This window comes from Manis javanica, chromosome 3 (genome assembly GCF_040802235.1).
Source record: "Manis javanica isolate MJ-LG chromosome 3, MJ_LKY, whole genome shotgun sequence".
NCBI classification, from domain to species: Eukaryota; Metazoa; Chordata; class Mammalia; order Pholidota; family Manidae; genus Manis; species Manis javanica.
Genome location: NC_133158.1, coordinates 176,534,523 through 176,546,771, shown reverse-complemented (window position 1 = coordinate 176,546,771; position 12,249 = coordinate 176,534,523). Strand labels below are relative to the sequence as shown.

General features: G+C 39.5%; 1 protein-coding gene across 1 annotated transcript in view; it reads left to right on the top strand.

The window, feature by feature from the left end:
• The window catches only part of KIF15 (kinesin family member 15), a 116,713-nt gene that overhangs the window by 16,436 nt on the left and 88,028 nt on the right, over nucleotides 1-12,249 (top strand). The window contains 2 exon segments of the mRNA XM_073230495.1: nucleotides 11,904-11,924; nucleotides 11,926-11,981. Of these exon segments, the coding sequence (XP_073086596.1) occupies nucleotides 11,904-11,924; nucleotides 11,926-11,981 (77 nt within the window).

Genomic DNA, 12,249 nt, shown 5'->3' with positions numbered 1-12,249 from the left:
AAAATACATCAAGAGGATTATACACCATGATCAAGTGGATTTCATCAAAGGGATGCAAGGATGGTACAACATCCGAAAATCCATCAACAATATCCTCCACATCAACAAAAAAGAGGAACAAAAACTACATGATCATCTCCATGGACGCTGAAAAAGCATTCGACAAAATTCAACATCCATTCATGATAAGAACTCTCAACAAAATGGGTATAGAGGGCAAGTACCTCAACATAATAAGGGCATATATGACAAACCCACAGCCAACATCATACTTAATAGCGAGAAGCTGAAAGTTTTTCCTCTAAGGTTGGGAACAAGACAGGGATGCCCACTCTCCCCACTGTTATTCTACATAGTACTGGAGGTCCTAGCCATGGCAATCAGACAAAACAAAGATATACAAGGCATTCAGCTTGTTAAAGAAGAAGTCAAACTGTCATTATTTGCAGATGACATGATAATTGTACATACAAAACCCTTATGACTTCATTCCAAAACTACTAGAACTTGTATCCAAATTCAGTAAAGTTGCAGGATACAAAATTAATACATAGAAATCTGTTGCACTCCTTTACACTAACAAGGGACTAGCAGAAAGAGAAATTAGGAAAACAATTCCATTCACAATGCATCAAAAACAGTAAAATACCTGGGAATAAACCTAACCAAGGAAGTGAAAGACCTATACACTGAAAACTACAAGGCACTGTTAAGAGAAATTAAGAGGACACTAACAAATGGAAACTCATCCCATGCTCTTGGCTAGGAAGAATTAATATTGTCAAAATGGCCATCCTGCCTAAAGCAACCTGTCTACAGATTCAATGCAATGCCTATCAAAATACCAACAGCATTCTTCAACGAACTGGGACAAATAGTTTTAAAATTCATATGGAACCACAAAAGACCCTGAATAACCAAAGCAATCCTGAGAAGGAAGAATAAAGCAGGGGGATCTCTCTACCTAACTTCAAGCTCTACTACAAAGCCACAGTAATCAAGAACTGGCACAAGAACAGACCCACGGACCACTGGAACAGAATAGAGACTGCAAACATTAACCCAAACATATATGGACAATTAATATACGATAATGGAGCCATGGACATACAATGGGGAAATGACAGCCCCTTCAATAGCTGGTGTTGGCAAAACTGGTCAGATACATGTAAGGGAATGAAACTGGATCACTGTCTAACCCCATACACCAAAGTAAACTCAGAATGGATCAAAGACCTGAATGTAAGCCATGAAACCATAAAACTCTTTGAAAATAACATAGGTAAAAGTCTCTTGGACATAAACATGAGCAACTTCTTCATGAACATATCTCCCCGTGCAAGGGAAACAAAAGGAAAAATGAATAAGTGGGACTATATCAAGCTGTAAAGCTTTTGTACAGCAAAAGATACCATCAATAGAACAATAAGGGTTCCTACAGTATGGGAGAATATATTCATAAATGAGAAATCCAATAAAGGGTTGACATCCGAAATATGTAAAGAGCTCATGCACCTCAACGAACAAAAAGCTAATAATCCCGTTAGAAAATGGGTGCAGGATCTGAACAGACACTTCTCCAAAGAAGAAATTCAGATGGCCAACAGTCACATGAAAAGATGCTCCACATCGCTAGTCATCAGAGAAATGCAAATTAAAAACACAATGAGATACCACCTCACACCAGTAGGGATCACCACCATCTAAAAGACAAATGACAACAAATGTTGGTGAGGTTGTAGAGAAAGGGGAATCCTCCTACGCTGCTGGTGGGGATGTAAACTAGTTCAACCATTGTGGAAAGTAGTATGGAGGTTCCTCAAAAAGCTCAAAATAGAAATACCATTTCACCCAGAAATTCCCCTTCTTGGAATTTACCCTAAGAATGCAGCAGCCCAGTTTGAAAAAGACATATGCACCCCTATGTTTATCACAGCACTATTTACATTAGCCAAGAAATGGAAGCAACCTAAGTGTCCATCAGTAGATGAATGGATAAAGAAGATGTGGTACATATGCAAAATGGAATGTTATTCAGCCATAAGAAAATGTCAAATCCTACCATTTGCAACAAGATGGATGGAGCTAGAGGGTATTATGCTCAGTGAAATAAGCCAGGCAGAGAAAGACAAGTATCAAATGATTTCACTCATCTGTGGAAATAAGCACAAAGAGAAAACTGAAGGAATAAAATGCAGCCGACTCACAGAACCCAAGAATGGACTTGCAGTTACCAAAGGAAAAGGGATTGGGGAGAATGTGTGGGAAGGGAGGGATAAGAGGGCGTGGAAGAAGGGGTACATTATGATTAGCATGTATAATGTGGTGGTGGGGGCAGGGAGGGCTGTACAACACAGAGAAGAGAAGTAGTGATTCTACACATTTTATTATGCTGATGGACAATGACTGCCATGGTGTATGTGGGGGGAACTTGGTGATGGGAGGAGTCTAGTATACATAATGTTGCTCATGTAATTGTACATTAATGATACCAAAAAAAAATATGAGTCTCTTGTAGGTGACATTTAGATGAGTCTTCTTTCTTTATCCATTCTGCTACTGTTTATCTATGGTTGGTCCATTTAGTTCAGTTTCATTTAAGGTAATTATTGATAGGCATGTGCTTATTGCCATTTTCTTACTTGTTTTCTATTTGATTTATTCCTGTTCCTCTCTTTGTTTCTTATTCTCTTCTCTTATTTTATTATGATGGTTTTCTTTAATGTTGTGATTAGTTTTCTTTTGAAATTTTTTTGTGTATTGTTGTCCTTAGTTTTGTGGTTACAAAAGGTTCAAGCATAACTTCCTTATTATATAGTAATCTATATTAAGTTGCTGATTACTCCATTCCAAACACAATTTAAGATATTTTTTCCCTTCTTCCTACTCCATACTTTATGTATTAGATTTCATAATCTGTACCTTTTGTGTATCCCCTGACTGATTTTGCTTTGGTTTTAATTTTGTACTTTCTCTGTAATTAATTGGTCTACTTTTTTGTGGGGTTATTTTCACTGGTGAACACTGTTAGGTTTAGGAACATTTGCCTTTTACATATCCTGTAAGGTTGGCTCAGTAGTGAATTCCTTCAAATTTTGTTTATTTGTAAATCACTTAAATCCTTGTTTCAAATTTAAATGATAACCTTTTTGGGTAGAGAATTCTTGGTTGATGGTCCTTGTGTTTCAGTACAGTAAATATTTCATGCCACTCCCTTCTTGCCTGTAAAGTTTCTGTTGAGAAGTCTGCCAACAGCCTAATGGGGTTTTCTTTATAAGTAATCTTTTTTCTCCATCTTGCTGCTTTCAGTACTCTCTCCTTATCCTTGATGTTTGCCATTTTAATTATTGTATGTCTTGGTGTTGTCTTCCAGTTTGGGGACGTTTTCAACAATTATTTCCTCAAAGAGACTGTCTATCCATTTGTGTCTCTATTCTCCGTCTTACATCCCTATAATGTGAATATTGGTCTGGTTGGATTGGTTAACCACTCTCTTGTCATTCTTTCATTCCAGAGATCCTTTTTTCTCTTTGTTCCTCAGCTTCATTGCGTTCCTGTTCTCTAACTTCCATGTCATTGGCTGTCTCCTCTACTTGCAGTAATGTTCTTTTCCATCCCTCCATCATGTGCTTCATTTCAGCTATTATATTCTTCAGCTTTGAGTGAATCTTTTTCAGCTCTTCTGTCTCTTTGTTGAAGTCCTTCCTGAGGTCTTGAATATTTTTCTATTAATCAGTGAGCATATTTATGACTTTTGACTTTTAAATGTTATCAAGAAGTTGGTGATCTCTGTTTCATTTAGCTCTCTTTTTTGTGTCTTGTTCACGGTTTTATGTTTCTTCCTTTGTATTACACATATCTGCTATGGTTCCCGGCCCATAGAGTAATGGCATCATGAAGGAGGTGTCCTGGGTGCCCAGAGGCTCAAGACTCTCCCATGCTAGATTCTGCTTTGTAGGAGCTGTTCTTGCTGTGTGGTGGACAGGCTGCCTTTCTGTCTTCCATCGTGAACCAAGTCTGCTGTTGTACGAGTCTTCCGGAATTTAGCTTCAGCTGTCTTTGTGATCTGAGCAGAAATCTCTCCTAGGATTGCTGTGGGTAGGCCACCTCTTTCTGTCCTGCATTGATGGTGGGGCTGCACAGTTAATGGGTTTGGCGGGCCCGTTGTGCAGCTGTGCAGCAGGGCAGGATGGGCATCACTGGGCCTGTACACTTGCGGGGAGGAAGATACTCCAGGGCTGGCTCCAGCTGGCACCTCTCCAGTTGTGCTGAAACAGTGCAGGAAAGCTGGGAGACTCTCCCTCAGTCTGCCAGGCAGCAGAGCTGCTGCTGCTGCTGCTCAGTGAAGTATGTTGGCTTGCTGATAGTGCATGCAGGGAGGTGCCTTAGGGTTCAGTTGCCATTGATAGGGATGGAGTATCTGGATCTTCCAAGAATGTCTGAACTGTTGGGCTGAGGTAGGGCTGGGGAGCTATCATCCACCTGCCCTTTGTCCTGCAGAGAGTACTCCTTCCAACCCTTGCCTCTCTGGCACCCCCCCCCATTGCTGACAAGTCTTTCAAACTGCCACCTTTACTTTGGGTCTCAGGGCCCATGGAGCATGCCTGTCCTCCACAAACAGCTGGAGTCTCAGCCTCCCAGAGTCTTCCTACCTCTTCCTGGTGTCCATCCCCACTAATCACCAGAACCTAATGCAATGTGGATTCGTGTTCCCAGAGCAGACCTCCAGGGCCAGGTGTGCAGTGTTCCTGGGCTCCCATCCCCTCCCTGCTTTGTTCCTCTTCCTCCTGCCTGTGGGGTTGGGTTAGGGAAGGGCTTGGGTCCTGCTTGATCATAGCTCTGCTACTTTACCCTTTTCTGTGGGTCTTTTTTCTTCCCTGGGTATATGTGGTCTGTTCTGCAGTCTTCAGGTTTTCAGGTTTAGCTGTATTTGCTCTATTTTCTTCTTTTATGTGTTTTTGGGAGGAAGTTTCTGCCTTGACTTCCTGCTCCGTCATCTTTTTCTCTGCCACTCCTTGTGTCTCTTCTTATGAGGGCACTACTCCAGAAGACAGCTCTCCCCTTCTGACCGAATTATCTCCCAAAAGTCTCATATCCAGATACCATCCCTTTGGGGATTAGGGTTTCAACATGAATTGTGGGGATTACACAAGCATTCAGTCCATAGTGGAGCTTGACAGATTTAAGGTTACTACGATGTCAACCAGTGCTTTTCTACCTAAGACAATTTAGTTAAGATCTAGTCAGCACTATCCAATAGACTTTCTGTAATGATGGCAATGTCCTATATTTGTACTGTCCATTGCAGTAGCATTTAGGTAAATGTGGCTATTTAAATTAACATTAAATACAATGTAGTTTCTCAGATGTACTAATCACATGTGGCTTTTGAGCACTGAAAGTGCATCTGAGGATCTGATTTTTCAGTTTGGTTTAATTAATTTAAATTTAAATTGCTATATATGGCTAACAGTTACTGTTTTGGACATTATAGATCTTGATCTATTCACCTTTATACATATGGATGTTTTTGGTGAGACATTTAGGTCTTTAGATCTTTTTTCTTCCTATCTAGGACATGGCTGGATAATGGAACTATTAAGTGAGTTACATACATAATTTAAAATTTTCTAGTAGCCACATTTAAAAGTAAAAATGGAATAAATAAAATTAATTTTAATTCTTTATTTTATTTAACTCAGTGTAATCAAAATATTTCTACATGTAATCAATATAAAGCAAATTGTTAATGAGATATTTTCCATTCTAATTCATGCTCCATCTTCTAAATCTGGTATATATTTCACACATACAGCAATCTTAGTTGACCTAGCCACATCTCAGGTGCTTGATGGCATGTGTCTACTGTATTAGGTAGGCACTGTGGGTCTAGGAATTCTTGCCTTTTGATAAAATGGATCTACTTAACACATAAAAATAAAAATAAGAGGTTTGATTCAAGATGGTGGCGTGAGAGGTGAGACCGAAAATTCCTCCCAAAACTACACATAGTGCAAAAATATAGTTAATACAACTAGCCCTAAAACAACAACAGGAAAGAAGGCTACACTAGATTGCATACAGACCTCATGAACAGAGCAGACCTCACAAAATGGTAATGTACCAAAGCCTTGATCCAGCGGGACTCAGGCCCTCCCCGACTCCAGCTCACTGGCAGGAGAAAAAGAAATGGAGCAGGGGAGTGGAAGCCTAGAACTGCTCAACACCCATCCCTGGGAGTCCGGTTTGGACACAAACCTACATTGTGTGGTGCTCTGGAGGTTGCTTGGATTAGGGAGCAGGGACAGGCAGAGTGCTTGAGAGACTGAGATTCCAGCCGTTTATGGAGGACGGGGATCCACATCCGGCCGCTCTGTGTCAGTGGAAAGGCAGGCAGTCTGACAGGCTTCCTAGCAGCGAGAGGGCTGCTGAAAGAGTGGGGTTTGTACGGACCTTGCTACGTTAGAGAAGGGAGAACTGGACAAAGTTGTCTGGGTCTGCTCTGCCCAGCAGGTTGGGAACTTTGAGGAGCTTCAGGTGCTCCCTCCCCCTACTTAGCTCTGAGGTCCCCCACTGTGACATGCTGCCTGCCGAGCCTTCCTCCTGGCCTGCTGGCACAGGTTCGCAAACCTGCAGTCTCTGTGCTGGCGTCAGGCCAGTCAGAGGGAGGCCCGGCCTACAACAGCTAGAGATGCCAAGCACAGAGGCTTACACCTGTGTGCTCAGACCACTGGCTCTGATACTGGAGACAGGCATGGCAGACGGGAATCAGGAAACAGCTCTTTTCTCCCCCCAGGCACCAGTGCTGCTCCCCTACGACCCCCAACCTCACTCTAGGGGCTGAGCAGCTCCAGAGACTGGAGCTTCTGGGCACTAGTGGGCACCACATAGAAATATGAGACGTCAAAGGAACCTGGTTCAGACCAAAATCTCACAAACCCCAGTAAAAGGGCCAAATGAAAATGAACCAATCTTCCTGAAAGAGAGTTTAAAGTAAATATCATAAACATGCTCATGGAGGTACAGAAAAATATTCAAGAACTCAGGGATGAATTTAAGATGGAGATTCAATCATTAAATTCCATATCTGAAATGAAACATACAATGGAGGTATTTAAAAGGAGATTAGATGTAGTACAAGAGATGGTAAATGGAATAGTAATTAGAGAAGAGGAATACAAAGAAGCTGAGGCACAGAGAGAAAAAAGGATCTCTCAGAATGAAAGAATATTGAGAGAACTGTGTGACCATTCCAAATGAAACAATATATGCATTATAGAGATACCAGAAGGGAGAGAAAAAGGGATAGAAAGTGTCTTTGAGGAGGTAATTGCTGAAAACTTCCCCAATCTGGGGAAGGAGATAGCCTATCAAGCCATGGAGGTACACAGATCTGCCAACACAAGGGACCCAAGGAAGACATCAAGACAATAATTAAAATGTCAAAGATGAAGGATAAAGACAGACTTTTAAAAGCAGACAGAGAGAGAAAAAAGATCACATACAAAGGAAAACCCATCAGGCTATCATCAGATTTCTCAATAGAAACCTTACAGTGCACAAGGGAGGGGCAGGATGTATTTAGTGCAATGAAGCAGAAGGTCCTCAAACCAAGAAGACTCCACCTGGCAAGGTTAACATAAATTTGAGGGAAGGATTAAACAATTTACAGATAAGCAAAAGTTGAGAAAATGTGCCTCCTACAAACCACCTCTATAGTGCATTTTGGAGGGACTGCTATAGATGGAAGTATTCCTAGGCTAAATACATGCACAAGGGGAAATAAAACCACAGAAAAGTAGAACAATTAATTACTAAGCAGATGTAAAATCAAATCAACTACCTCCGAAGTCAATCAAGGTGTAGACAAAGTACAGAATATGATACCTATTATATAAAGAATAGAGGATGAAGAAAAAGGGGGGGGGAAAAGAACCTTCAGGTTGTGTTTGTAATACCACACAAACTGAGTTAAATTAGACTGTTAGATAGTAAGGGAATTACCCTGAACCTTTGGTAACCATGAACCTAAGGCGTGCAATGGCAATAAGTACATACCTATCGATAATCACCCTAAATGTAAATGGTCTGACTGCACCAATCAAAAGATGTAGTAGTCAATGAATGGATAAAAAAACACGAACCATCTATATGCTGCCTACAAGAGACTCACTTCAAACCCAAAGACATACACAGACTGAAAAGTAAAGGAGTGGAAAAAGAAATTTCATGCAACTCATAGTGAGAAAAAAGCAGGAGTTGCAGTACTTGTATGAGACAAATTAGACTTCAAAACAAAGAAAATAATGAGACAAAGGATATTACATAATGATAAAGGGGTCAGTCCAACAAGAGGATATCACCATTCTAAATATCTATGCACCCAACACAGGATCACCTACATATGTGAAACAAATACTAACAGAAATAAAGGGGGAAATAGAATGCAATGCATTCATTTTAGGAGACTTCAACACACCATTCACTCAAAAGGACAGATCAACCAGACAGAAAATAAAGAGACAGAGGCACTGAACAACATATTAGAACAGATGGACCTAACGGACATCTATGGAACAATTTATCCAATAGCAATAGGATACACATTTTTCTCAAGTGCACATGGAACATTTTCAAGAATAGATCACATACTAAGCCACAAAAAGAGCCTCAGTAAATTCAAAATATTGAAATTGTACCAGCCAGCTTCTCAGATCACAAAGGTATGAAACTAGAAATAAATTACTCAAAGAAAATGAAAAAGCCCACAAACACATGGAAAATTAATAACATGCTCCTAAATAATCAATGGATCAATGACCAAATAAAAACAGAGATCAAGCAATATATGGGGACAAATGACAATAATAATTCAACACTGCAAAATCTGTGGGACACAGTGAAGGCCCTGCTAGGAGGGAAGTATATTGCAATACAGGCCTACCTCAGGAAAGAAAAACAATCCCAAATGAACAGTCTAAACTCACAATGAATGAAACGAGAAAAGGAAGAACAAATGAGGCCCAAAGTCAGTAGAACAAGGGACATAATAAAGATTAGAGCAGCAATAAATAAATTTGAGAAGAATAAAACAATAGAAAGAATGAATGGAAGCAGGGCTGGTTCTTTGCGAAAATAAAGATAAACCCATCGCCAAACTTATCAAGGAAAAAAGAGAGTCTGCACACATGTACAGAATCAGAAATGAGAAAGGAAAAATCACTACAGACAGCACAGAAATGCAAAGAATTATGAGAGAATACTATGAAAAAGTATATGTTAACAAACTGGATAACCTAGAAGAAATGGACAACTTTGTAGAAAAATACAACCTTCCAAGTCTGACCCAGGAAGAAACAGAAATCTGAATAGACCAATTGCCAGGAATGAAATTGAATTGGTTATCAAAAAACTACCTAAGAACAGGCACATGAAAAGATACTCCACATCGCTAATCATCAGAGAAATGCAAGTTAAAACTGCAATTAGATATCACGTCACACCTTTTCGGATGCCGGGGCCCAGTTTGAAAAAGACTTATGCACCCCTATGTTACTGCAGCTCTATTTTACAATAGCCAGGAAATGGAAATAACCTAAGTGTCCATCAGTTGATGAATGGATAAAGAAAATGTGGTACATATACAGAATGGAATATTATTCAGCCATAAGAAGAAAACAAATCCTACCATTTGCAACAAGATGGGTGGAGCTAGAGGGTATTATGCTCAGTGAAATAAGTGAGGTGGAGAAAGACTAGTATCAGATGATTTCACTCATCTGTGGAGTATAAGAATAAAGCAAAAACTGAAGGAACAGAACAGCTACAGACTCACAGAACCCAGTAATGGACTAACGGTTACCAAAGGGCTACATTTTGGGGATAATGGGTGGGAAGTGAGGGATAAGGGGGGGAAAAGGGACATTATGATTAGCATGTATAATATAGGGATAGGGGACACAGGGAAGGCACTACAACACAGAGAAGACAAGTAGTGATTCTATAGCATCTTACTACACTGATGGACAGTGACTGTAATGGGGTATATGGTGGGGACCTGATAATAGGGGGAGTATAGTAATCATAATGTTCATGTAATTGTCCATTTATGATAGCAAAATAAAAAAATTAAAAAAATAGTCAAATTACTTAGTACAGACTTGTGAGAAAAACCTGAAGAACATATAGGGGTATGATTTTATGCTAATTGCAGTATTATATTTGCATGCAGTATGCTAAGTAAAATTCTACATAAACCCTGTATATATATATATAATTGTGTAGGCCATCAGTGGACATGATTATGCTTGAAGTTTTTTCATCTTAAATGTTTTAGCCATTTTTCTATAGTAGATGTAATTTTTATGTTATCAGATTAAAAATCTAAGCAGACACTTTTTTTTTTTGAGAGGGCATCTCATATTTATTGATCAAATGGTTGTTAACAACAATAAAATTCAGTATGGGGGGGGTCAATGCTCAATGTACAATCATTAATCCATCTCAAGTCTAATTCTCGTCAGTCTCCAATCTTCTGAAGCATAACGAACAAGTTCTTACATGGTGAACAAATTCTTACATAGTGAATAAATTCTTACATGGTGAACAGTACAAGGGCATTCATCACAGAAACTTTTGGTTTTGATCACGCATTATGACCTATAAACAATCAGGTCAAATATGAATATTCGTTTGATTTTTGTACTTGATTTATATGTTGATCCCACATTTCTCCCTTTATTATTATTATTATTTTTATTTTTAATAAAATGCTGAAGTGGTAGGTAGATGCAAGATAAAGGTAGAAAACATAGTTTAGTGCTGTAAGAGGGCAAATGTAGATGATCAGATGCTCAGGTGTGTGCCTATGGACTAAGTATTAATCCAGGCTAGACAAGGGCAGCAAAACATCCACAGATGCAGAAGATTTCTCTCAAAGCAGGGTGGGGTGAGGTTCTGAGCCTCACCTCTGTTGATCCCCAAATTCTCGCCTGATGGCCCCCCTGCGACTGTGCCTGTCTTAGGTTGTTCCTCCCTTGAGGAATCTTACCCGTCTCTGGCTAACCAGTCATCTTCCGGGGCCATACAGGGAAATGTAAAGTTGGTAAGTGAGAGAGAAGCCATATTGTTTGAAAAGGTTAGCTTTTTACTTCTTTGCAGATTTATGCCCTGTGGCTTCTATGCCCAGCACTTGTCTCGAGGTATCTTTACCACCTGGAGGAATTATGATATTTGGTAAATTCGATATGAAGCACGAATTCTATTTAAGGGTTGTAATTAGGAAAGAAGAAGAAAAGCTATAGAGGTAGCATATGGAAAAAAACATGGGAGGATTGATTATTTCTTTGACATATCTTCTTGTATAGTACCTTAAGTATGTATAGGTTTTAAACTACTAACTAATTTGCACACACATATTAACATAGTAGGAATACGGTGACATAAAGAAAGCAAATCTGTAATTACCATCCATCTCCAGTGAAGCCAAGAAAACCATTTAGGCACCCTAGGCATTTGTGAAAATTTGTCTATGATATGATGGATATTGTCCAACTGTACTTGAACAGTCTGAGAGAAATCAGACAAATTAAAGCAGCCCATTTCTGGGATCTGTTCACATCCCATATGTTCTTTTAACCATAGATAGTCTATAGTCATAAGATTTTGGAGTGCTACAACTTGCACCCCTCCCAACTCCTGGTTGAGTTCCAACAGTACAGATCCAGTCAAATTTGTTTTCTCACTGTATGCACATGCCAGCCTAGACATCTCCCTCCTCATTCCAATGGCAAGTCCAAGAAACGGTAAGCACACACTTTTTATTGTTATATTTTAGAATGTAGTTTAGGAAAAATGTTTTTATTTTTATGTGATATTAATGTATTTGGTGCTTATGTTCATAGGAGTCTTTTTTCTCAATGGTGGGCAAAGCGTATTGTGGAGTCTTGCTTGAGCGGCTATAATGGTACCATCTTTGCATAGTAAGTTTTTGACTGTGTCTTCATACAAGGGTACAGTAGTGCCTCTGTTTGTTTCCTGTGCTTGCTCTAACATATTACCACAAACAGTGCATTGAAACAACAAAAATGTATTTTGCAGTTCTATGAATCAGAAGTCTGACAAGAGTTTCACTGAGCTAAAATAAAAGTGTCAGCAGGCCTGTATTCCTTTGTGGAAACTAGGGGAGAATTCCATTTCCTTGCCTTTTCTACCATCTATAAGGCCACTCACATTACTTAGCTTACAGCC